The following is a 24,469-nucleotide window of genomic DNA, read 5'->3' on the forward strand; positions in this document are numbered from 1 at the left end:
CTTTCTTTTGATGTTTGCTGGCTGTTTTTCTAATATGTCTCGCATTTTGTTATACTGGGGATAACTAAGCATGCTTGCCAATAGCTTAGATATCTGACAAACAGCATATGTGTAAACATAAAATAAATGGAACCTTTGTTAACAAATTAGTTACTCTAAGGGCAAAAGTTTACACTCCTTCACTTGCAACACAAAAGAAAGTTCCTGAACCATGCCTTAAACATAATCTTGAAGCAAGCAGTTGATTGTATTCCATTGGGATGGACTTTTTATTTATTTTTTTGTTTTTAAATTTATGTATTATGTATCTTCAAGGATTAAAAAATGCAATCAATATTGTCTTTTGTCTACAAACACATTTACATATTCTATTAAATAAATAATATACAGGGTGTACAATAATTTTAGATCTTTTCTATCATGATACAAAATTATGCTTCATAGTTAAAATGTAAATAGCTTTAATAACTACATTTCAAAAACTTAACTTGCTGACTGTTGAAGATATAACAGGTGTGTAATTCAGATTTGATGAATTACATCCACTTAAAATGTCAAGAAATAAAAAGGGTATTCACATTACAAAAAAGCAGACAGAATCATATTAAGAAGAAAGAATTCTGAAACATGCAGAAACTGCTTCAAAAGACTAGACATTTTAATGTTTCCTCCTTGTACGTATATAAAACTACACTGTAGTCACAAAAGATAGTGCAGAGTGGACTACAAATGCTAGTGTACACACACACAACACACGGAATAAGTCTGACATACAAAGCATACCTCACTGACTGACTGACAATGCTTGAAAAAGGACACCAGAACTTAGGTATTAAATTACTAAGAAGTCTGTTAAAAAAACTGTGTGACAACATGCATAGCACTAAGCTTTCAAAGAATCTAAAAGACTGTCTGGTGTAAAAGGAATTTTAGAGTGTTGATGAATACTGCTGATATTAAATTTCTAAATACTGTTAATTATAATCAATGGTGTTAGAATAGTTAGGAAATACGTGTTGATGAAGGTTTTTGTACTTTGGCATGTTGTGTATTACATGTATGTTCACTGTACACTATGTAATCCCACAGGCTCAAATAAGATCCAGTTCAGTTCAGTCTGGGTTCAGTTCTGTGTAATGTTAGGCAGCTTGCAATGAGTTCAACAGAAAATAACGTAGTTGAAATACACAAAATACTTTTAAAATATGGTTACTGCATCACAGCACAGATAACACTAACATGGGTTTAATGCTTAAAAACTGATGTAAGAATGATGCAATGTAGTTGCCACCATAAGTGTTTAGATAGGAGACAGCAATAACATGATCACTTAATGCATTTTTTAAATTGAACATAATTGAATTTACAATTGGAAGGTCTATCTTTTCACAAAAATTGTTACAGAATTTAACTTTACAAAGCATTACAACATTACTGATACAATTCTTGTATTGAAATATCACAGTTTTCATATTAAAATTCGTGAAATATACATAAATAACAATGTCCTAATTATTACTATCAACTGCTTTACAATTGCAGTATAACTTCTGTTCTTAACATGAATTCTGGTATTTACAGTGGGCTGTATCACAATTATTACTATTATATCTTCTACGTATAAATTCCACAAAAGATCAGTTGGCCCTATGTTCACATTCCATTTGATATATTTTTTATCTGTAGTACAAAATCTCCATGAACTTAACCAAAGTTACTTAGATTTCATCTTAAGTCAAACAGTTTTCATTAACACAGTAGGTTAGCAATGTTACAGTTTAAACTTCTGCATACATATAACTTCGTGAAAATATTGCAAAGTAGTATCATAATCCCTGATATATGTGAAATCATACTCTTCATTTAACACTGTCCTGTTCTGCTACATTACATACTGCATGTGATATATTCAGTACCTTCAAATATACGTTTAATCTAAAATGAAACTATAGTAATACATAATATCATGTTTAGGGCTCATTTTGAGCTTTTGTATTGTATAAAATACTTTTTCTCTAAGGCACTTCTCTATGGCATTTTTTAAACATACTCAGTTACACATTATATGCCTGTATTGTTAACATGTTAAATTTTAGGTTGGTGCATGAGTTTGTAGTATTAATGTTTTGAATGTTGGTATTCTGATTGCTATGGGTTATTTATCTATTGTCAAAAAAAAAAAAAAAAAATGGCTCTGAGCACTATGGGATTTAACGTCTACGGTCATCAGTCCCCTAGAACTTAGAACTACTTAAACCTAACTGACCTAAGGAGATCACACACATCCACACTCGAGGCAGGATTCGAACCTGCAACCGTAGCGGTCGCATGGTTCCATACTGTAGCACCTAGAACCACTCGGCCACAAGGGCCGACATCTATTGCCATTTTTTATTTGTAGTTAACTGTGGCTAGTTGAATTTACATATTGGCATTTTGTCATATGAAGATAATGAATGGAGCTGTGGATGCTACAAAATGGAGTGCCAAGTGGAGAAATTGTTACACATGTGAAATGTTCATATATCTGAGTTCAGTAGAGGGGTGACAGTAGCAGAAGGTAACCAGAGACATTTACTCCCAGAACTGTGGGAGTGCCATTGGACAGAGTATGAGAAGAAAATGTTTTTTTCATTTTAAGGAGGATCAATTTGACATTAGTGATACCCCACTTTCAAGAAGACCTCCAGGGTATTATGAAGATTGCTTAAATGCATTAATCCACAATGATCCAGGTGATTTCCAAGAATGTTTGCCTATCGAAGCCGTGGGCTGCAAACGATATATATCAAATGAGCAGTTCTAAATTGATCATGAGGCTGTGGTGGTGGGCATTATGATAAATTATTTGTGAGATGCTAGAACCCAAACGATTTATGATGGTAGTCAGTGGAATTTCTGGTATTGTAGACGTTTCTTCGGCCGATCGTCTCATGTGGAAGAATCTAATTCCATGCTTATGCAATGTAGAAAATTGTTTCAATTTTTGTCAGAAATGTGATTCTCTACCCATATTTTTGCATGATATTTGCAGAGTCTCCCAAGGTTATGGTAAAAAGAAAATGCTTCCTGTAGCATACACATCAAATGGACTTTCTCATGACAACAACATTGACACGTGAGGTAAGTAGTTTCCTTTGCAATTACAACTATTTTAGTAATGCTCTTCTTTTGTCATTGCTGGAGTGACCACCATAAACATGCTCATAATGCCTGCCACCACAGTCGTGTGATTGATTTAGAATCGCATGTTCAGTATCTATTGTTTGTAGCCCGCGGCTTTGATAGGCAAACATTCTTGGAAATTAGCATGATCTACATCAGTATGCTTGAGAACTGGCAAATGTGATGAACTGTGATCATTCACCCATTGTGTGACATTTGCATGTTGTGGGGAAGATTGAAAAATCGGATGTATGGGTACTGCTTGCTCTACGCCAAAATCATAAAAATCAGCAGGTGGCCATGTGTGCATCTCTACTTGCTCATCATCACTTGGCTCACAGAACGAACCATTCCTATCATGTATCATTACTGTTGATGAGAAATAGTGTCTTTATTCTAACATAAGGGAAACAAGGAATGGTTGAGCCCAAACAAAGCAGCAACTTTGTAAAAAGACATGCATGCATCCACAGAAGATAATATTATGCATCTGGCAGTACAGCGATGCTGTGGTGTATTACTGAGCTACTTCCCTGAGCTGTAACCATCACTGCTGACATTTATTGCTCAACAACAGCCAGGAAGACTGTGTGAAGTTATGCAACTACATGATAATGTCCACCCGAAATCTGCCAGACTGACAAAAAACACTGTATAGGATTTGGGTTGACAAGTCATTCTGCACTCACTGTATTCACCTGATTCTGTGCCTTCAGATTTTCACCTTTTTTGCTCTCTACTGAAAAACTGTTGAGGAACTTCCTTTCTAGATGAAAGTGCACTCTGAAGATGCTCAGTGAATTGTTCGCCTCAAAACTACATGACTTCTACAGTCATGGAATTGAAAAGTTACCCCGGCATTGCGCAGAGTGTTATAAATAGTGAAGGAGAATATATTATTAGTGAGTTAAGTCCCTGTTATGTGTACCTGTTGATTTATTACACTTGTGGAAAAATGCTATGAACTTACGCTCCAACCCAGTAGCTTTATGTGCATGTAGTTTTGAGTTTTATTAAGTCTAACAAATATAACATCAGTCAACATTTTATATGTGTGTTATGTTGATGGACAGATTCTCATTGTTTGTGACTGTGTTAGTTTTCCTTTGTATGTATTAGACAACTTAGTATAAAGAGGGATGTAATTGTTGGTATTTTTAATTTTTTGAAATATGATCTACAAGACTGATTATTTATAACTCCACAGATGCATCTGATTGCCACCTTTTGACAAATGAGGGTGTTTTTTTTTGCTCCAGGGGGATTCTTTCACAACAAAATAGCATTATGCGAAGAGTGTGTGGAGAAAGTCAAAATATGCCCTAAACAATGGCCTTATGAACAATGCAAGACCTTAGTTTATCTAACAAATATGTGATACATACTAACTTAGTAAATATATATTGTTAAATATATATTTGGTATTTATTTATTTATTTATTTATTTATTTATTTAACCTGGCAAGATTAGGGCCATCAGGCCCTCTCTTACATCTAACCAGGCATTCTACTTATTTTACAGTCATATGTTTCAGTAGGCATGTTAAACTACATCTAATACAAAAAGTGAGACAAACAATTAGAAAGGTACACCTCGAAAAATACATTATTGAAGAGAAAGATTTAAGATAGGAGTGCTGGCAGCAGGGAGTATGAGGGAGACTCATGGTGAAGGGAGGAGAAGAATAGAGAGACATGGTGAAACATAATTAAGGAAAATATAAAGGAAAAGGAGACTGCGTGGCTAATAGAGATAGATGAAGAGGAAGGCATCTCAGCAGCAAGATACGAGACGCTAGCTTTGCTATTTGACAGATGAGAGGATTGGCCTTGCACATTAATTTTGTGGAGAATTTTATGCGGATGATAGTAGGAAATGCTTCAACTTCTTCTTAAAAGCCACAGGAGATTGAATTTTCCTCAAGGTAAGGGGCAGTTTGTTCCAGAGGCGGACAGTGGCAACTGAGAAGGAGTTTGCAAAAAGTTTTTGTTTTGTGAGTGGGCACAGTTAGGATACCAGATAAGAGTGACCTCGTGTTTCGATTATGATGGCATGACAGGTTTTTAATCTCTGAAGCTAGGTACTGGGGTGCTTGCGCGATGAGGAGTCGGTGAAGTAGACATAGAGTGTGGTAGTCAGGCAGTTTGTCTGGCCGCAGCCACCCTAGCTCAGAGTATGAAGCACTAACATGATCATATCGGCGAATGTTGCAGGTGTAACGGACACAGGCATTCATGGTTAGCTCTAGCCGTCTTTTGTTTTCACTACTCATGCCTTGTTGAATCACATCACAATAGTGGAGGTTCGGTAGAACGAGTGCTTGCACGAGCTGGCGTTTCAAGTCCTGTGGGAATATGTTCCGAAACTTTTTGAGAGCATAGAGACAAGCAGACGTCTTTCGGCACACTGCGACTGTATTCTCCGCCCAGTTGAGATGCTCGTCCAAAGTTACACCCAAGTTCTTCACTGTTTTCTGATATGGTATTGGAGTACCTTCGAGCAGAATAGGAGGTAGCCGTTCGCGGAAATCTGAACTTATTAATTTCTGATGGGCTATTAAGATTACTTGCGTCTTTTTTGCATTTAATTTAAGCCCCAGATTTTTCGCCCATGTCACTACTGAAGACAGATCATCATTCATCAGAGCAATTGCAGTGTTTACGTCTTCAGGTCTGACGCTTAGGTAGAGCTGGAGGTCGTCGGCATAGAAATGATGTTTACAGGAGGACAAAACCGACGAAATATCGTTGACATATAAAGAAAACAAAAGTGGTCCTAAGACTGATCCTTGTGGCACTCCCGAAGAAACATGTTTCCAGGAAGATTTTTCATTTGCGCAGACAACACATTGCTGTCTGTCTTTTAAGTAGCTTTCAAACCATCTCATTGCACTATCAGAGAAATTAAGCTGTTGCATTTTTCTGAGTAATATGTCAAAGTTAACAGTGTCAAAAGCTTTGCTGAAGTCCAGTAGCGTCAATATTGTTGCCTTTCGATTGTCGATGGCATATTTCAGGTCATCAGTTACTTTAATTAGAGCAGTGTTTGTGCTGTGATGTTTACGGAAACCGGATTGAAATTTGTCATATAGACTGAATTCATGCAAGTGTTCAGTGATTTGGTCATGAACAATATATTCCAGTGCTTTGGAAACAGCAGGCAGTATGCTAATTGGTCGGTAATCACTAGGCAGTTGCGGGTTTTCGACCTTAGGGATGGGTCGAATTATGCTTCTTTTCCATGCAGTGGGGTATATTCCGTTCACGAGGGAAAAATTAAATATGTCAGTTAAGACAGGTACTAAGATATCGGCAACATTCTTAATCATGGCTATACCGATACTGTCGTTGCCTATTGCATCAGAAGAGATTCTCATTATTGCTTTTCTTGCCGTATTTGTTGTTACATGTTTTAGATGGAAGGTATCGTTGTTAGTTATCCTGTTTGGGGATTCTTGTGGACGGTAATTATCAGCCGTGCTGGTATTCAGAGGTGCAGAGAAGAATTCATTTAATTCGTTAGCTGACACATGAAAAGTAGTTTCCGATTTTGCCTTTCCGACCCCCAAGCTACGGAGATTCTTCCATAGAGTCGTGGGTGTCAGATCGCTGCATACAAGGGAGCGAGCGTGCCTGATTTTGGCATTGCGAATGCATTGTTTCACTCTGTTCCGTAGATTTCTATATTCTTCAAAACGTTCGGGTTTCGGATCTGCCTTGAAACGCCTGTGGGCAGCATCCCTATTAGTCATCATTTGACGTAATTCAGCTGTCAGCCATGGAGCAGGAGATTTTCTTACACGGACTGTGCGCACAGGTGCATGTTTGTCATAGAGGGCAGTGAGTTTATCACCAAATTCATTAATTTTGCCGTCGATTGTAGGTTCTCTGATTATCTGATGCCATGAGATTTCTGAGCAATCGGCTGTTAGAGCATCAAGGTCAATACGTTTCATGTTCCTACAAGTTATGTAACGCGATTTGATCCTTGGGGGCTGCACAGAGTAGGCCAGGAATATTACATCATGTGCTGAGAGGCCAGGGGCCGATGATTGACCAACATCTCTTACTTTGTCAGTCTGTTTCGTTGCGATCACGTCTATAAGAGTATGACTGTGCGCCGTATGGTGTGTAGGTTGTAATGGAAGAATGTTCATGCTATTGCAACTAAACAATCTTCTTAGGTTTATTGCGGAGCGAGTGTCTCTTAGCAGGTCTATGTTCAAGTCACCCATTACGATGACATGTTCGTATTGACACTGAAGTGAATGTAATTCCGACTGGAAGGAACTCATTGAGCTTATTTTTGGCGGCTTCTACAAGACGCCAGTCAAGAATTTCCGACTTTGTATATTTATTTCAATGAACATGAATTCAGCCTCTTTTTCTTCAGCAGGATTTGACGTACATAAGACTTTCGCTTTGAGATCTGTTCGTATATATGCACCGACCCCGCCACCTCGCTTTTTTGATCTGTCTGCTCTAAGAAATGTGTACCCTGGGAGATGAATAGATGCAGAGGATATGTGTGGTTTCAACCACGTTTCGGATAAGAGGATTACATGGTAGTTTAGTTGGTGGAAGACGAGGCTAAGTTCTTCGTAATGCGCAGGTAAAGACTGAATGTTGCAGTGAGCTGCTAAAACCTCGGACGCGTTCCGCTGAGCAGCCTGGAGTAGGGTGGCAGACTGGTTTGTCCCTTTGTTAGGCACTACCTGCCGCGAGGGGCACTGACCGGTGTTTCCGCCAAGTGACATATTACAGGGGTGTCCGAGATTTTGCGCGCCCTGTTTGTGACTCCGCGAGAGCTGAAAGAAAAGCGACTGCAAGAGATTTCCTGAGGTTGCGGGAGTATAGAAAATGGATTAGTGGTATTCGGTGCAGGGAGAATATGACCAAAATGGTGACAGCTGTGTGTCACTGAGTATCCTATGTCGTAAGAGGAAAAATGTAATTAGAGTATTTGAAACAGCTTAGGGTGGAAATAAGGGAAAGAGGAGTGATTTAAGAGGCCGATGCTGCCAGCAGAGAGAAGTAAGCTTAATATTTAATAGAGTATCGTAGGAAGCTAGAATTAAATTGAAATTTGCTAAAGTGATACTGATAGTGATTTTTGTTATGAACAATTTAAACCGAAGAGATGGTTGACTAATGAACTAAAGGAGAGACTAATAATTGCAATAGAACTATTACAGAATGGAAGAGAATAAACTGAGAAAATGAAAAAAGTATTAGCAGTAACTAAAACTAAGCAATGGCTACAGCTAAAGACACAAAAAAATAGTAAAAAGTTAATACAGTTACAAAAACAATTAGTTGAAGGTACAAATAATTAAAAAGTTAATACAGTTACAAGAACAATTAGTTGAAGGTACAAATAATTAAAAAGTTAATACAATTACAAGACTATATCTGAGTATAGGACTGTTAAAATTTGCAAATGGTGTTAAGTTTGACTTTTGGCTCAAGTAGGTTCACTTAATACTATTTAGTTCTGTCATGTTTGTGACTGTCTTCTTTCCAGCTGCAGTCTTAATGATTACTCTGCCATCCTGAGTCCACACATTCTGAAGACCGAAATGGGATATGGCACTGTTTAAAATCTTTGGCCGCTCGTGTGTCAGATCTTCCCTTATTGTAATCCCTGCCCTTGCTAACTTCTTCTTCTGGGTAAAGATCTCAGCCCTTTTTCGGTACGACACAAATTTAATTATTATTGGACGAGGTTTGGTAGCACCTGGTAGTTTTCGTCCCACCCGGTGGCTCCTGTCAATGTCTGCCTTGGTCACTTCGACGCCTAATTTTTCACGCGCAACCTGTATAAGCAGGTTGTCTGTGTCTTCTTCTTTAGTTTCTGCTACTCCAAACAGTCGTAGACTATTTCGCCTTTGGTACTGTTCTAGCTCGTCTGTGGCGGCAGATAGTTTCACTTCCAACTCCCTTGCCTTTTTCTCGTATTCAGACACAGACTTTTTTAGTGCTGTAATTTCGGCAGTATTGGCCTCAACAGTTTCACGCATTTTGGCCAATACTGCTGCCGTTACAGTATCTGATATGGTGCCTGCTATCAGATCGAGATTGTTTTTATCGCGAAGCGCAGCGTTTACCTCAGAGCGAACCAGCTCCGCTATACCGGGAGCCGCGGCCGCACCTTCCGCCAGGAGCAGGCCCGCCGCACCTGCTGCTTCCCCGCTGCTGGACGCGCTACTGTTGATTCTTCTGTTTACCATTTTCTCGCAGATATTGGCGGAGCACAGAAAAAAATAGCACTACTACACAGAGCACTGTTGTTTACACGATTTCCACTTGTACTAGACAACACCACCTGCGAGAACACCTTCGAATTCGACTAAATTTCGCGAGCCGAACTTAACACGTGTTACACTGCAGCCGCCATGAGCTATAACTCTCCCATGTTAATTTTGAGTCAAGATGGATTCCAAGAAGTTTAGATGAAGCACAGTCATTTCCATCATTTTTAGTGCATATAATAAAATAATATTTGTTGCTTGTTCAGGATTAATATGCAGCATATTGATTTGGGAACACTTATGGCTGTTCAGAGATGATCCCTTCTTCCTGCTTTAATGCCCCTAAGGCATATAATGTGGATTTATACCACATAAAGCTAGAGAAATTATTTACATATATTATGAAGAGCAAAAGTTCCAAACACAGGACTTTGTGGCACACCCTACATGATATCCAAGCCATTTGACCTCATATTGTTGAATAGCATACTTCGTTTTCTCTCCGTTAGTTAGAATCTGACTAGAGAACGTTCTGAGCCTCTGAAACAATAGCAGAAGAGTTTTTCTAGGGGAATCTGACAGCAGCAGATGCCTTACTGAAATCTACAAGGATAGTATTAACAGTTAACCTCAATTAAAATGACGATAATATATTTTGAGCTGCTTTTACTGTTGACAAACTGGAGCTGGAGCTATGCTGTGAGGCAATGAGAATATTATTCACAGATGTATGTTGACTGATTTGGAACTGTATCCAATGTTATACAGTTTTCGAAAGGATGGGCATGAAAGAGATTGTTTAGTAATTATAAGGACAAGACGTGTCACCTTATTTGTGCAGAGGAGTAACAGATGCCATTTTAAAGGCTGAAGGGAAACAGTAATTATAAGGACAAGACGTGTCACCTTATTTGTGCAGAGGAGTAACAGATGCCATTTTAAAGGCTGAAGGGAAACAGCCACTGACAAACATTTGGTTTGTAGGGAAACATAGTGTATGTGCTATTACATCCACAATTTTTTTGATCAAATGAGTGGAGAGACAATAAATGCCTTCCAATTTTGAGTAACTTAATTTGCTTTTGCAGTTGTAATATCACTTACTTTTACCTATATCAATTTAAATACAGGAATTATTTCTTCAAAATTTTTTAGGATGGGGTGTCCATGATTTGAATAATGGATGTTGCCATATTTATGGCTACATTCAGTTGCAGCAGTGCTGTTCATATTGCCAGCATTATTGAAGAGTGTGTTGAAATCATTTGGTGTGATACCACCATCAAAGGATGAGTCCTGACAACAGTTCTGACTGTTTTACATTCATTTTGGGACTTGCTAATACAACCATCATTCACCTTACACTTGCTTAATCTGATTTCTGCCTTGTATTAAGTCTTTAACCTTACCTAGTTTGCTCTTTCTGCTTCATATTCTTTGATTTGTCTTAGGTAATCATTAATGGAGTTGTAGACCTATGTTGACCACATCTGAACAAGCTATGCAGAGGTGTGAGATCATGTTGCTTGGCAGTTTCTTTATTTCTTCTCATTCCTTTAGGACAGTCAGTTTTGAATGTATCTGACAGTGCGCTGATAAATAATCTAAATGCATTTTAGATAAGAGTCGTTCCACGCAGAATGCCGTTTCAGTTTGTTATCATTAGCTATATTCTGTAGTTATCAATGTACTAAATTTAATTGAAATCAAATGCCCGCTTTTTAGTATTTAATATAAAGAAGATATCTTTATAGTCTGATAAAAAAGGTGTATTGAACAACCCTAGTTCATACTGATTCATCTCAAAATTAGTAATTACGTTATCAAGCCGGGCAGAGTGTCTAGTTGAGTTAGATCATGTAATCTTAGCATGTTGAGTAGATTAAGTTGCTAAAATCACATGATCTGTACTGACTTATCTTTTGATGCAGTCCACATTGTCTCTTATTTCCTGCAGCATGAATTAAACTGTTAATTTTTAAAAGAACGTATGAAATTGTAATTTGACAGATTTTGGCACTATGATACCAATATTTACTGATTTATTTCTCACAAAGGAATGTACATTATGGAATATACAGCAAATCATTTCATGGATACTCAATATTATCAGAGTGATCCCACCCACCCACAATAGAAATAATTGTGTAGTTGATAGTAGTGGTTTCAGGAACCAGAGATTGTTAACACCCATGTCTGGAAACAGGATAGGTATGAGCAGATTGCTAGAAAAAAATTCTGAAGATGACCTTGTAAGCCAAAAACTGGTGAACACAATAATAGTAATATCGTAGAACAAAAGCAAACTGGTGCTTTCCATTTATTATAATGTTGTTCTACCAAGAACTGACGGAAGAATCTGTTAACATGAGGAAATATTTGTTCAGTCCATCAAAATATAATAATGAGTACTAATGACTACGCTGTCATGCCATCCAACTCAAACAATATCAACCATTTGTAGAGGAACTGGCTAGCAGAGGCATATGAAGCAGGTGCTGATTATTGTAACACAGCTTTGGAATCACTTCTTCAGTACTGAAGATGATAACTTCAACAAAGGTAAATTGAATAATAGTTCTAAAGCAAACACACAGTTATGGAAGGAAAGCATAAAGCTGGAATACTGTAGTCATAGCTACAATAATTATCTACATATTGTAGGTACAAAATATATATGAAAAACACACAAACTTCGATAGATTTCTGTCTCAATGATATTGAGAAAGGGATCTAATTAAGAAGCAAATTAATTCCTTTTTACTTTAATGATAACATTAGCTGTACAATTGCAAAATCTTTTAATAACATGAACAATTGAAATAGTTGACACACAAAAATTGCTGTGATGAAACAGGAGCTGTTAACTTAACAGTGGTATGTACTGACTGCATTAACATGACCTTCTCTTACAATGATTTTCCGTTACAATAACTCTGTATGTCTATAAACATGGTCTGAATTTATACAGTGTTAAGCATTATTGTAATGCACATTATACCAAAATGTATCATGTGATTGTAATTATGAAATTATGGTTGCGGTCATTGTTAGTTTATCACCTACTTGAAACAATTACAGACTACCTTAAAAATTTTATTTTTCACAATTGTGACATTGAAGACATTGAAAATTTCTCCTTCTTCATATATATAGCAATAGTTAACAGCCACTTTCAATTTTTATAGGTGTCTCAGCAGCAGGTTTCACGACGGAATGTAGTATCCAGTTTGAAAAAACAAGAAATCAGAACCTGATTTTAAAACTATGCAATTCACTGGAGCTGAATTTTCCAGCCAGCAGTGTCCATGATGGACATATTTATAGAATAGCGGATTCTGAAATTGAAGGACTAGAAGGTCAGACTTTAAACTCAATATTTTGTATGTATACCCAATGTGAATTTGAGTAATCGTCTATGATCAAGAATTGATCAGTTTTGGTGTCTGTGATGGTAAAGTATTGTTTAAGATTGCCTTACATGTAAGTGTACCCTTATGTACTGAGTGCAGCATAAGTCACTTAATCGCTCCATATGTCTGTCCATGATCAAATTGTGGCTAAATAATTAAGTAATATGCACACACTGAAAAATCATGAAACCTATGCACAGCTTGTATCCATGATGAAATTAAAGCTGAGTAATTAATTAATATCCCCACACTAACAAGTCAAAAAATTATGTGCAGTGAAATTTGTTACTAAAAAGTAACATCTGAGCTTTGGCATCATTTGTTTATTAATTGTAAGCTGAAAAGTATACATTACGAACACAATATTGTCTACAGAACAGTGCATGTTTGCATTACAAGAAAATGCACTTATTGCACTTAAAAGTAATAAATACTAGCCTACACCTTGAAAAATAATTTTAGAGTTAATCTGGAGATATTTGATTTAATCGTAGTTCAGCGAAATGAAGTGGAATGAAAATGCTATTACAACTCTTGAAAAAGATATCCACAACATCTTATGCACTTAAGAGTCCTTGTATCCGCATGCAGTAATGAATGTTTGAGAACTGTATACTTTAGTTATGTTCATTCAGTAATCAGTTATGGTATTATTTTCTGAGGAAACAGTGCTCATAATTTACGAACAGTATTTAAAATGCAAAAGAGAGCCATAAGAATTATAACAAAAATCAGTAAGCAGGCCCACTGCAGAGAGAATTTTTCAAAATGTTAGAAATTCTAACTGTTCCTTGTGAATGTATATTCCAAACCATAGCGTACATAAAGAAAAGCATAGAAAATTATAGCACAAATAGCAGTTTTCATAACTACAGTACAAGAACAAGTCACTGTCTTCACCTAGACAGGAAGAATAAACATAAGACTCGAAATAGCTTCTTGTATTAAGGTGTAAAACTGTATAATAAACTGCCACAGAAAATAAAAGAAACAGATAACATGTACCGCTTTAGGAAAAATCTTAAGTTGTTTTTGCAGGAACACTACTTTTACACTATAAGTGAATTCCTTAGTACAAAATGATTGTAAATATCTTTCATTTCACGATATTTAACTATATGTAATGTTTTGATAAGGATTGTAAATAACTTATATGTCACAATGTTTAACTACAAGTAACAGCAAACTGTTTAAAAATATGAATGTACACTGACAACATCCATACTTTTAAAATGTCCAGATGGCTAAATAAATAAATGAAATGTTTAGAAGCCCTGTAATGAATTTATAGGCATAAAAAGTGGCAGCTTTGGACTGACATTATTCTTTAGTGTTTGTTAAATACAAACTGGAAACAGAAGAGTAAGGAAAAGGACTATATTTGGCACTAAGCCATTAAACTCACAAGTGGCCAAGGGTTAAACAAAAGTATGAAGTCTAGTTTCATAGAAGAATAATGTGTGATAATAGATATATTAGACATTTTACCGGTATTACGCTTTTTTAAGGTGGATTATAATTGCAGAAATGCTGCAGTTTATGGGTGGAAGAAGTGAGTACAAAAACCCATCATGATTCATACAAAAACTTAATGTAGACCAGGTGGAAACCAAAGCAAAAGCTTATTGTAGTCAGTGAAAAATGAAGCAGTATTGATAGAAAAGAATGATCACAAGAGGAATTGTTAGTGCATACTGGAAGATTAAATGGACCAGTGTAGCAGATGGTAACAGATACTTTCAGAGTTAATAGCAGTGTGGGTATCAGGAACAGGAGGTATTTAACTCTTCTGTCTGGAAACAGGATTCACATAATAGATTTCCAGAAAAATATTGATGTTGTGCAGTAACCGTAGACAATTTAAAGAAGTGTTTAATTATCACAGTTACATCAATATCTTTTAGATTGTTGGCTATCATAATATGCACAACACATGAGGAAATATTTGTCCAGTGCATAAAAATGTAATAATGAGTACTAATGACAATACTATCATGCAATCTAAATCAAACAACAACAACCATTTATTGAGGCTAACAGAGGCATATAAAGACGGAATTAATTATTGTAACTTAGCTTTGGAATCACTTCACCATCATCTTCAGTACTAAAGATGATCACTTTGACAAAGGTAAAACGAATAATAGTTCTAAGTTAACACATAGTTATGGAAGGAAAGCATAAAGCTGGAATAGAGTAGTCACAGCTACAAGAATTATCTACATGTTGTGGATACGAAATGTACATTAAAAAATACATATACTTTGATAGCTTTATGTTACAGTGATATTCAGAAAGCATAGTAATCAAGAGGCAATTTAATTACATATTTTTTTGAATAATAACATTTCCTGTACAATTTCTAAATTTTGTAGTAACTTAAACTATTGAAATAGTTGGTACACAAAAATTTCTGTGAAGAACCAGGACCTATTAACTTAAAAGTGGTATGTACTGACTATAATAACATGACCTTAGTCTTCCCTTAAAGTAATTAAATATGTCTACAAACATGGTATGAATTTATACAGACGTTAAGCATTATTGTAATGCACATTATACCAAAATGTGTCATGCTGTTGTAATTATGAAATAGTACTTGACATCATCTTTACTTTATCACCCACTTGAAACAATTACAGACTGCCTTAAAATTTTATTTCCCACAGCTGTGGAATTGAATATTTTGTAAATTTCTCTTTCTTCATATATATTGCAATAGTTGATTGCCACTTGCAATTTTTATAGATGTCTCAGCAGCGGGTTTCAAGACAGAATGTAGTTTCCAGTTTGAAAAACCAAGAAATCAAAACTTGATTTTAAAATTATGTGATTCACTGGAGCCAAATTTATCAGCCAGCAGTACCCAAGATGGGCATGTTTATAGACTAGTTGATTCTCAAACTGAAGGATGGAAAGGTGAGAATTTAAACTGTATATTTTTTTATTTTTTTACTTTTTTATTTGTTGTATTTTTTTGCATGGAGACACCAACTGGTGTCTTTTGCAAATGTCATAGCATTTTTTTACAAGTTTAGTACAGTCATATATACATATGTGATTACATATACATGATACAAATGTACCATTGTACCTAATAAGGCACAATATTGGGTGTTACATCATACCTATTACAAATATTCAGATTTTACACAATCGAAAGGGTACAAAAAAGGGCAGCTCATTTTGTATTATCACGTTATAGGCGAGAGAGTGTGGCAGATATGATACACGAGTTGGGATGGAAGTCATTATAGCAAAGACGTTTTTCGTCGCGGCGAGACCTTTTTACGAAATTTCAGTCACCAACTTTCTCTTCCAAATGCGAAAATATTTTGTTGAGCCCAACCTACATAGGTAGGAATGATCATCAAAATAAAATTAGAGAAATCAGAGCTCGAACAGAAAGGTTTAGGTGTTCATTTTTCCCGCTCGCTGTTCGGGAGTGGAATAGTAGAGAGATAGTATGATTGTGGTTCGATGAACCCTCTGCCAAGCACTTAAATGTGAATTGCAGAGTGGTCATGTAGATGTAGATATACAATAATTTATTTTAGTTTAATATTAACATTCACTTAAAGAATATAAAAACTTTTCAATCAAGAAATGTTTCAGTTTCACATTGAATGATTTCCCTTTGTGGCACCTTATAGAACTTATATAATTAATTTGTAAAGATACAGTGCGTAGACTGTGAGGTATTTATGATGAACAAAGATTTCCCTGCATGAATCTCTATACCCTAATCCATGGATAATTCTGATTGCTGTTTTCTGTAGGGTTAATATTCTGTTCATATGTATGTCGGCAGCACAACCCCCTATCTCTATCCTGTAATTAATCTGTGCAAAAATGGTTCCATAATAAATTGTTTTTAATTTCTGATGTGGGACTACTTTTTATAACTGGCTGATTAAATGTAAAGATCTGCTGATTTTATTGCATAAAAATTTGATATGGTTTACCCATCTTAGATTTTCATATCAATTCCACCTATGTTACTGATGGAGGTTTGGTGTGAGTTTGTAAGTTTAAATGACAATAACTGAGAGTTACTGGTATTAACTTTCAAACCTTGATATTGAAAATAAGTAGTTATTTAACGTAGTCCCTCAGTTGTTACCAACATTAACTCATAATTTTGTTTACCAAGAAATAACAGTGAGGTATCGTCTGCATAGGTTACCAATTGGGATTGAAAGGTTGCTCTATATCATTTATGTACACTAGGAAAAGGAAAGGGCCCAAAATTGAGACCTGGGGTACACTTTGTGTGACTGTCTCATATTTGGACTGGAAATTAATGATCTGATTATTGATTTTGTAAGTCAGCTTTGTACACTGCTTGCGGTTAAATAAATATGCAGCCAGCAATTGCATGGATGCAGCATTTACATTGTATGACTCAAGTTTACTTAAAAGTAACTCATGGTTTACTGAGTCAAAGGCTTTAGTGAGGTCTAGAAATATGCCAGCTGTTTGCATTCCTTGATCGAGGGCACCATACGTTTTGTGAAGAAATTCCGTAATTGCTGTGATAGTACAATGATCTTTTTGGAATCCATGTTGTGTCTCTGCTAGGAACTTATTTTTCAAGAAATAGTCACTAAGTTGTGTGAGCAGCACAACTTCAAATACTTTGCTGAAGACAGGTATTAATGATATGGGCCTGAAATTTGATACCTCTTCCTTGGATACTTTTTTATGCACTGGTTTAACTGTGCTCCATTTCAATACATTTGGAAATGTGTGTTCTCTAATGCTGCAGTTTACCAGGTGGGTGATTATTTTAACTAATTCCTTATTACATTTTTTTATCATGATACTACTCAAACCATCCCATCCAGATGAGAACTTATTCCTTAGGTTATTTATTATTCTGCCTATTTCTTTTTCACTTACTTGTTTCAATTCAAAAGGTGGCCCTTCAAAGGGGCAGAGCTTTACCTCACTACTCACAATTGTGTTATTAACTGGACTAACAGCTGCAAATATAAAGTATGTATTGAAAACATTGCAGACTTTATTAGGATCTTTAATTGTGTTTCCTTCATGTCTTATATTTACAATTTCAGTTTCTGGCTTCGATGTGGCTTTGCAAAATTGATTTACAATTCTCCATGAGGTCTTGGCTATATTGTCTGATTGAGCTATTTCACTGCTTAAAGATTTTCTTGGCTTTGGTGTACTTCGCCTTAAAAACCTGCAGGTTTGTTGACTTGTGTAACACATCCAGGTCCTGGATGTTTTGCCTAAGTTTTATCATATTTGCTGGAAGTATCAGTCTGTTGGTTTTTGCCCATTGGTTATGGGTGAACACTCTTTGTATTTTCTTAACAGGGCAGCATCTGTCAAAGTGTCTTAGCATAGTATCATAGAATTTGGCCCATTTGTTTTCAGGTCCTTCAGTCTGGTAAACCAGATTCCAGTCCTCTATAGCTAATTTATTTCTTAGGGCAAGGATGTTACCCTCGTTACACACACACGCACACACACACACACACACACACACACACACACACACACACACACACACATATCCATCCATATATGTACAGACACAAGCAGTGTCTGTATGTTTATGGATGGATATGTGTGTGTGTGTGTGTGTGTGTGTGTGTGTGTGTGTGTGTGTGTGTGTGTGTGTGTGTGTGTGCGCGCGAGTATATACCTATCCTTTTTCCCCCCTAAGGTAAGTCTTTCCACTCCCTGGATCGGAATGACTCCTTACCCTCTCCCTCAAAACCCACATCCTTTCATCTTTCCTTCTCCTTACCTCTTTCCTGACGAAGCAACCGCCCGTTGCGAAAGCTCGAAATTTTGTGTGTGTGTTTGTGTGTTTTTTTTATTGTGCCTATCTACCAGTGCTTTCCCACTTGGTAAGTCTTGGAATCTTTGTTTTTAATATATTTTTCCCATGTGGATTGTTTCTTTCTATTTTGTTTACATAGTATAACGTAATCAATTCTGCTAGATGTGGGCTTTGTTACCCTGGTATCACTATTTACTACATTTATGAGATTATAGGGGTTAAGAGTATCTATTAACCTCATATTACACAAACTGGAAGATTTTGCCTCAATATTCAGATCACCAAGTATAGTTAGGTCACTGGGACCACAACATCCCACTACTCTACTAAATATGTCTATGAAGCTAACTACATCAGCCTTTGGTGGATGTTAAATCCAAATAACTTTATGTTTTCTCATAACCTATCTACACTCTTTGGTGTGGACTTCAATGCCTGTCGCTTCAATCAAGCCTTCTTTGTTGTACTGGTCTAGATAGTTTATTTTCTTGTACTCGAGATTCTCACTAATGTAAACTGCCACACCACCACCTTTATGTTGCTGTCAACAATAACTATTTGCTAAGGAGTAGCCCTCTAGTTTAGAGTAAATAATTTCATCAGATTTTAATCCATGCTCAGTTAGCACTACTATATGAGGTGACTGTTCATTTACAAAAACCTGTAATATATTAAGCTTATTTCTAAGGTACTGTATGTTTAAATAAAATAGAAAGAAACTTCCACGTGGGAAAAATATATTAAAAACAAAGATTCCAAGACTTACCAAGCGGGAAAGCGCCGGCAGACAGGCACAATGAACAAAACACACAAACACACACACAGAATTACTAGCTTTCCCAACCGATGGAAGGAAGGAGAGGGAAAGACGAAAGGATGAGGGTTTTAAGGGAGAGGGTATTCCCTCTCTTCTCGATATCCGCCAGGCCTCAACCTCCGCTAATTTCAAGTTACCGCCGCTCATACCTCACCTGTCTTTCAACAACTTCTTTGCCTCTGTACTTCCGCCTCAACTGACATCTCTGCCCTTACTCTTTGCCTAAATATGTCTGCTTGTGTCTGTGTATGTGCGGATGGGTATGTGTGCGTGTGTGTGTGTGCGAGTGTGCACCTGTCCTTTTTTTCCCCCTAAGGGAAGTCTTTCCGCTCCCGGGATTGGAATGACTCCTTACCCTCTCCCTTAAAACCCTCATCCTTTCGTCTTTCCCTCTCCTTCCTTCCATCGGTTGGGAAAGCTAGTAATTCTGTGTGTGTGTTTGTGTGTTTTGTTCATTGTGCCTGTCTGCCGGCGCTTTCCCGCTTGGTAAGTCTTGGAATCTTTGTTTTTAATATATGTACTGTATGTTTAGGTGCATGAGCCTTAGTGGTATTTTTAACTGGTCACTCTGATTATCTTCCTTTAAAATGCACTGAGTTGGTTCACTTACATAAGTTCTGGATCCAGGCATTAAAAGTGTTCCTGTTCTTTGGCGATCTTGAGGTGCGATGTTGAGGTGCCTTCTTGCTCCATACACTCGGAGGAGTTGCCGAACTGCCTGGTGTTGCAGTAACTGGAGTTATATACTCCACCACATTTGACTGAGTAAGTGATGCTGAAGAGTCTGCAGTTGATGCCACAGCTTCTGTTGTTTTAACTAGCTGGCTTGGTGAGTTGTTTTTACCCAGTCCTTGGAATTTGTTAGTTGCTTTACTTTCGCACAAAAACATGTCACTTTGAACTCTGGGTTTTATTGGTTTTTGCATGTACCATCATTGTGTATTTGTGTAATTACATATGATCAAGAGTTGATCAGTTTTGGCATCTATGATTGTGATATGCTGTTTAGATTGCCTTTGGTCTGAACTGCCAGAGATGACAGTCATGTGTGCATAAGGTGTGCTTGCTTGTGTGAATAATGAGTGTGTGTTTCTTTTTCTATATATGATGAAGGCTGTTTCTGAAAGCTATATACTCATATACAAGTCTTCTTATTGTGCTTGTTTACAACTTAGTATTTCATCTTTATGGTAAATAGTGATCGTTCTTTTCCTTACATCGTCAACTACAAATATATTTAATCAAACATTGGAAACTCCAGGTAGGAATATCAACAATGTAAGAAAAAATAGATCGCTACTTATTGTAAAGAAGAGACACCTAGTTACAGACAGGCACAATTAAAAGACACTCACATGTAGCTTTGGGTCACAGCCTTCATCAGTAAACACACACACGCGCGCGCGCCCACACACACACACACACACACACACACACACACACACACACACACACACACACACACACCTCATGCAAACCTGACCGCCAACTCCAGCGTCTTGGGCCGGAATGCTGGTTGCTGGTTGTGTGTGCATAAGGTGTGCTTATGTGGCGTGTGTGTGTGTGTGTGTGTGTGTGTGTGTGCGCGTGCGTGCCTCACTTTAGTGATGAAGACTGTGGCCGAAAGCCGCATGTGAGTGTCTCATAACTGTACTTGTCTGCAACTTGATGTATCTTCTTTATGGTAAGTAGCAATCTGTCTTTTCTTAAAAATACATTTAACTATTTTTCGAGTGACATTGCACTTAACTCGGCAACTATAGAAAATAATTCTTTCTTGTACACAATAAATAAATCTACAGTAAGTCACTTTATAGTGCTTTACAATTCATTTCAAAATGATAACATAGCTTATACTAAATCTTGTATCCTTATGTTTGTACTTCAGTCTTTGGAATTGCAAGTCAGTAATTACTCAGTATTTCCATATATTTTTGTTTATCTGTGTGTCTTTTTCACAACAGCACTTGCCACAACAATGTTGCTCATTACATCATTTTAGGCTATCCTTATCATAATCTGTGTGGAGTTGCTATCCAAAGTAACCTTTACATTATTTGTAACCTCCACTTAGTCATCACAACCATTCGGGCATCTTTATATCTCTACCTGTTTCTCTCATGAAATTGGTAAGTATATCTATCAATCGTTCTCCTATAAATGTGTTAATTTTGTTCAGAAATTTATGTAAGTAAATACATAGATAGGTCTTCCTAAGGTAAAACTAACCTCCCCTGAGAAAAGTTGTTATAAACCTCACCAGGTACTTCTTGTTTTCCACAAAATCATAAAGTATCCCAGGTACAAGCAGTTATAACAGACAGTCTGTGAACTCAAACATATATATTCTCCACAGTATGTAAAGAAAACTTGATAATTCTTTATTATTGAGGTAAGTTTGTACCCGAATGATTCTTGGGATGTGCGCTGCAACATAAACTGAAGTACATATCATCAAATTTGTTATCGCCTTATTCTCAGCTCAGAGGAGTCACATGCTGAAGGGTATTTGCAACCTTCTGTTACTTTTACAGCAAACAATTCACTTATGCTCTTTATTCTGCAATTGTATAACAAATCTCAGACCTGTGTTTCCTTCTTAATTTTTTTTTAGGGTTACAGCATACAAATGAGCTCTTTTCTTTGCCAGCTTGGAGCAAGCCACAAAAATTATCAAGAGTGCACTACCCATATAAACACTATCAAATATATAATTTATTGCAGAAAGACAGCTATGGTACATGGCTATTTTGGGCCTGCCTACCCATTCTCCCATTTTGTGTGACATCAGTAACAGTCATGGTTTTCCAACACCCTATGAATGCATAGCCAAAAATGTATATTTGCTCCTCAATTTGAAAACGCACCTGGAATATAGTCGTAGGATTTAGATTGTGCATTGTTAATATTTAAACTTCAATATCTCATACTTTCTTAGTGATACTTGTTCATAGAGTAGGTTCAAAATGGGTTCATAATGGCTTGAAGGATTTTTTCATTAATTCTACATACTTCACCTTACTTGTATTTTACTTGTTTCATGATGTAATAGCAGTATCTACTGCACTTTTATGTGTAGAATATGTCAAAGAAAAACAATACTGGTTTATAATTAGTTGAACCATTAGTTTAGTTTTCCCTAACAGTAGTTTTTTCCAGAAGTTACTGTTAAATTATGTATCTTATTACCGTATCTATATTATAGAGTTCCTTCTCTTGACCTGTAGAGAGATCTATCAAAATAAAGCCTTTGGACATGGAATGTGTGTTATTCAATCTTTAGCATAACTGAAAATCTCTTGAGCCCTGTGACTGGCAACATGCAATACGCCACCTCTTTAACAATCTCTGGTGTACTCTACATGATATAAATATCCACCACCGGAACTTGGGCACTAGACATATTTCAAGTCTTTACTTCCTACCATGCTGTTTAACAGTTCTCCATTTACTAGTAAATAAATTGCATGTGTACAGCAATAGAGTGGTGCCAACATTTAGCCAATGTCATGGAAAATACCCAAAAGTGTGTATGGTGAACTTCTCCCCCTCAGTTTGTATTTGGAAATTTCTTGGAAAAACTAGTTGCAATTCCACAATTAGGTCTCCTGACAGCCCACTACTGTTCGTTTGTTGCCTTTTACTTACCTCTCCTTCAGTTTTCATGAGCTTGTCCCAGATTTTCTGGAATTCCTCCCCACGCCTATCTGTGATTGCTGTCTACTGTGATATACTTACAGTCATTTTGATTTTCTTTTATAGAGTCCATGCAGAATAATGTGACCAGCATGTGTGCTTTTGGCAGGGCACGTGCAGGGAGAACAGTGGTGGTGGGGTTGCGAGCAGGCACTGAAGGAAAATGCTGTGCTCTGGAGGAGAAGTGCCGTTCTAAACTGAAGACTAAGCTCACATTTTTTGTAAATATTAAGTGGAGCCCCTCCATGCCCAAACTTGCATGGTGACCCTTTAAAAAGATCTATCACCTCTACTTTTGTTAGTATCTAAGAAGAATTGTGCTGAAAATGCAACAAAAGCAGAGATTTATTTTTGTCTGGCTTTCTAAACATTTTTTCAGAGAGGTGTCATGAGTGGCAAATTTTGAGTAAAACCTACACATTTCTCTTGTTGCCATTTTCAAATTTGCTTCTTTTACCAAAACACAACAGAGTTTACACAGTGTCACTAATATGTTGCACAGATGCAGTTGCCAGAGAATTCTGAAACAGTGGTTTATTAAGTGAGGAACTGAGGAAAAGCACATTCCTAGCACAGAAATATGTCTTCAATTATGTTGTCTCAAAACCCATAGCATATCTCATTTCACTAGCTATCAATAGCCCTTTCAATTCCCAGTGGGGTCAGGGATTTGCCCTGCCTCAAGATGACAGTGTTGTGTTGTCTTCATCGTCATCATTCATCCCCATTGCAGTCGGAGGAAGGCAATGGCAAACCACCTCTGCTACACCATTGCCTAGTCGGCGGTGCATGTCTCCCACATAGTTCCCTACGCTCCTCGAAGTATGGGACCTCATCATCATCATCAGTGGCCTTTAAAAATTACATTATTTTATCAAAACAATCTGTAGTTAGTGGAATAACAAGGTAGATAATGAAGTTTTGTATAACAACCTTATGGAAAACTACTGTCCTCCTTGTCCACTATCATTTGCCAAAATCGCATTTTAGCTCTCAAACTGTTCATGAAATAATAAGAATGTTGTGGATATTTCATTCTGACTCTATTGCTGGTGCCCGATTGCAAATGGATGTGGTACATAGATCAATTTTCTCGAGATTGTTGACAGATTGACCTGCACCCATCTCTATAGAAAAAGAAGCTAAATTTTACATAAACATATTAAGTGATATACACCAAACTCAAAGTCATAGTGACATCTATTTTTTACTCCAAACTTTTTTGAATTTCATGCAGTGTCTTACTTCTATGCAGGTATCACAATAACTAGGGCCATCAACAAAATGATGGGCACACCATCATAAAGCTGACATA

The 24,469-nt window shown here is 36.8% G+C and overlaps 1 protein-coding gene across 5 annotated transcripts in view; it reads left to right on the forward strand.

Annotated features, from left to right (window-relative positions):
• LOC126281423 (ATP-dependent zinc metalloprotease YME1L-like) overlaps positions 1-24,469 on the forward strand; it is a 252,411-nt gene that overhangs the window by 56,544 nt on the left and 171,398 nt on the right. For all 5 annotated transcript variants that reach the window (XM_049980379.1, XM_049980388.1, XM_049980395.1 and 2 more), the window contains 2 exons: positions 12,605-12,775; positions 15,578-15,748. In XM_049980379.1, the coding sequence (XP_049836336.1) occupies positions 12,605-12,775; positions 15,578-15,748 (342 nt within the window). The remainder of the gene's footprint in view (positions 1-12,604; positions 12,776-15,577; positions 15,749-24,469) is intronic.

This window comes from Schistocerca gregaria, chromosome 1 (genome assembly GCF_023897955.1).
Source record: "Schistocerca gregaria isolate iqSchGreg1 chromosome 1, iqSchGreg1.2, whole genome shotgun sequence".
NCBI classification, from domain to species: domain Eukaryota; kingdom Metazoa; phylum Arthropoda; class Insecta; order Orthoptera; family Acrididae; genus Schistocerca; species Schistocerca gregaria.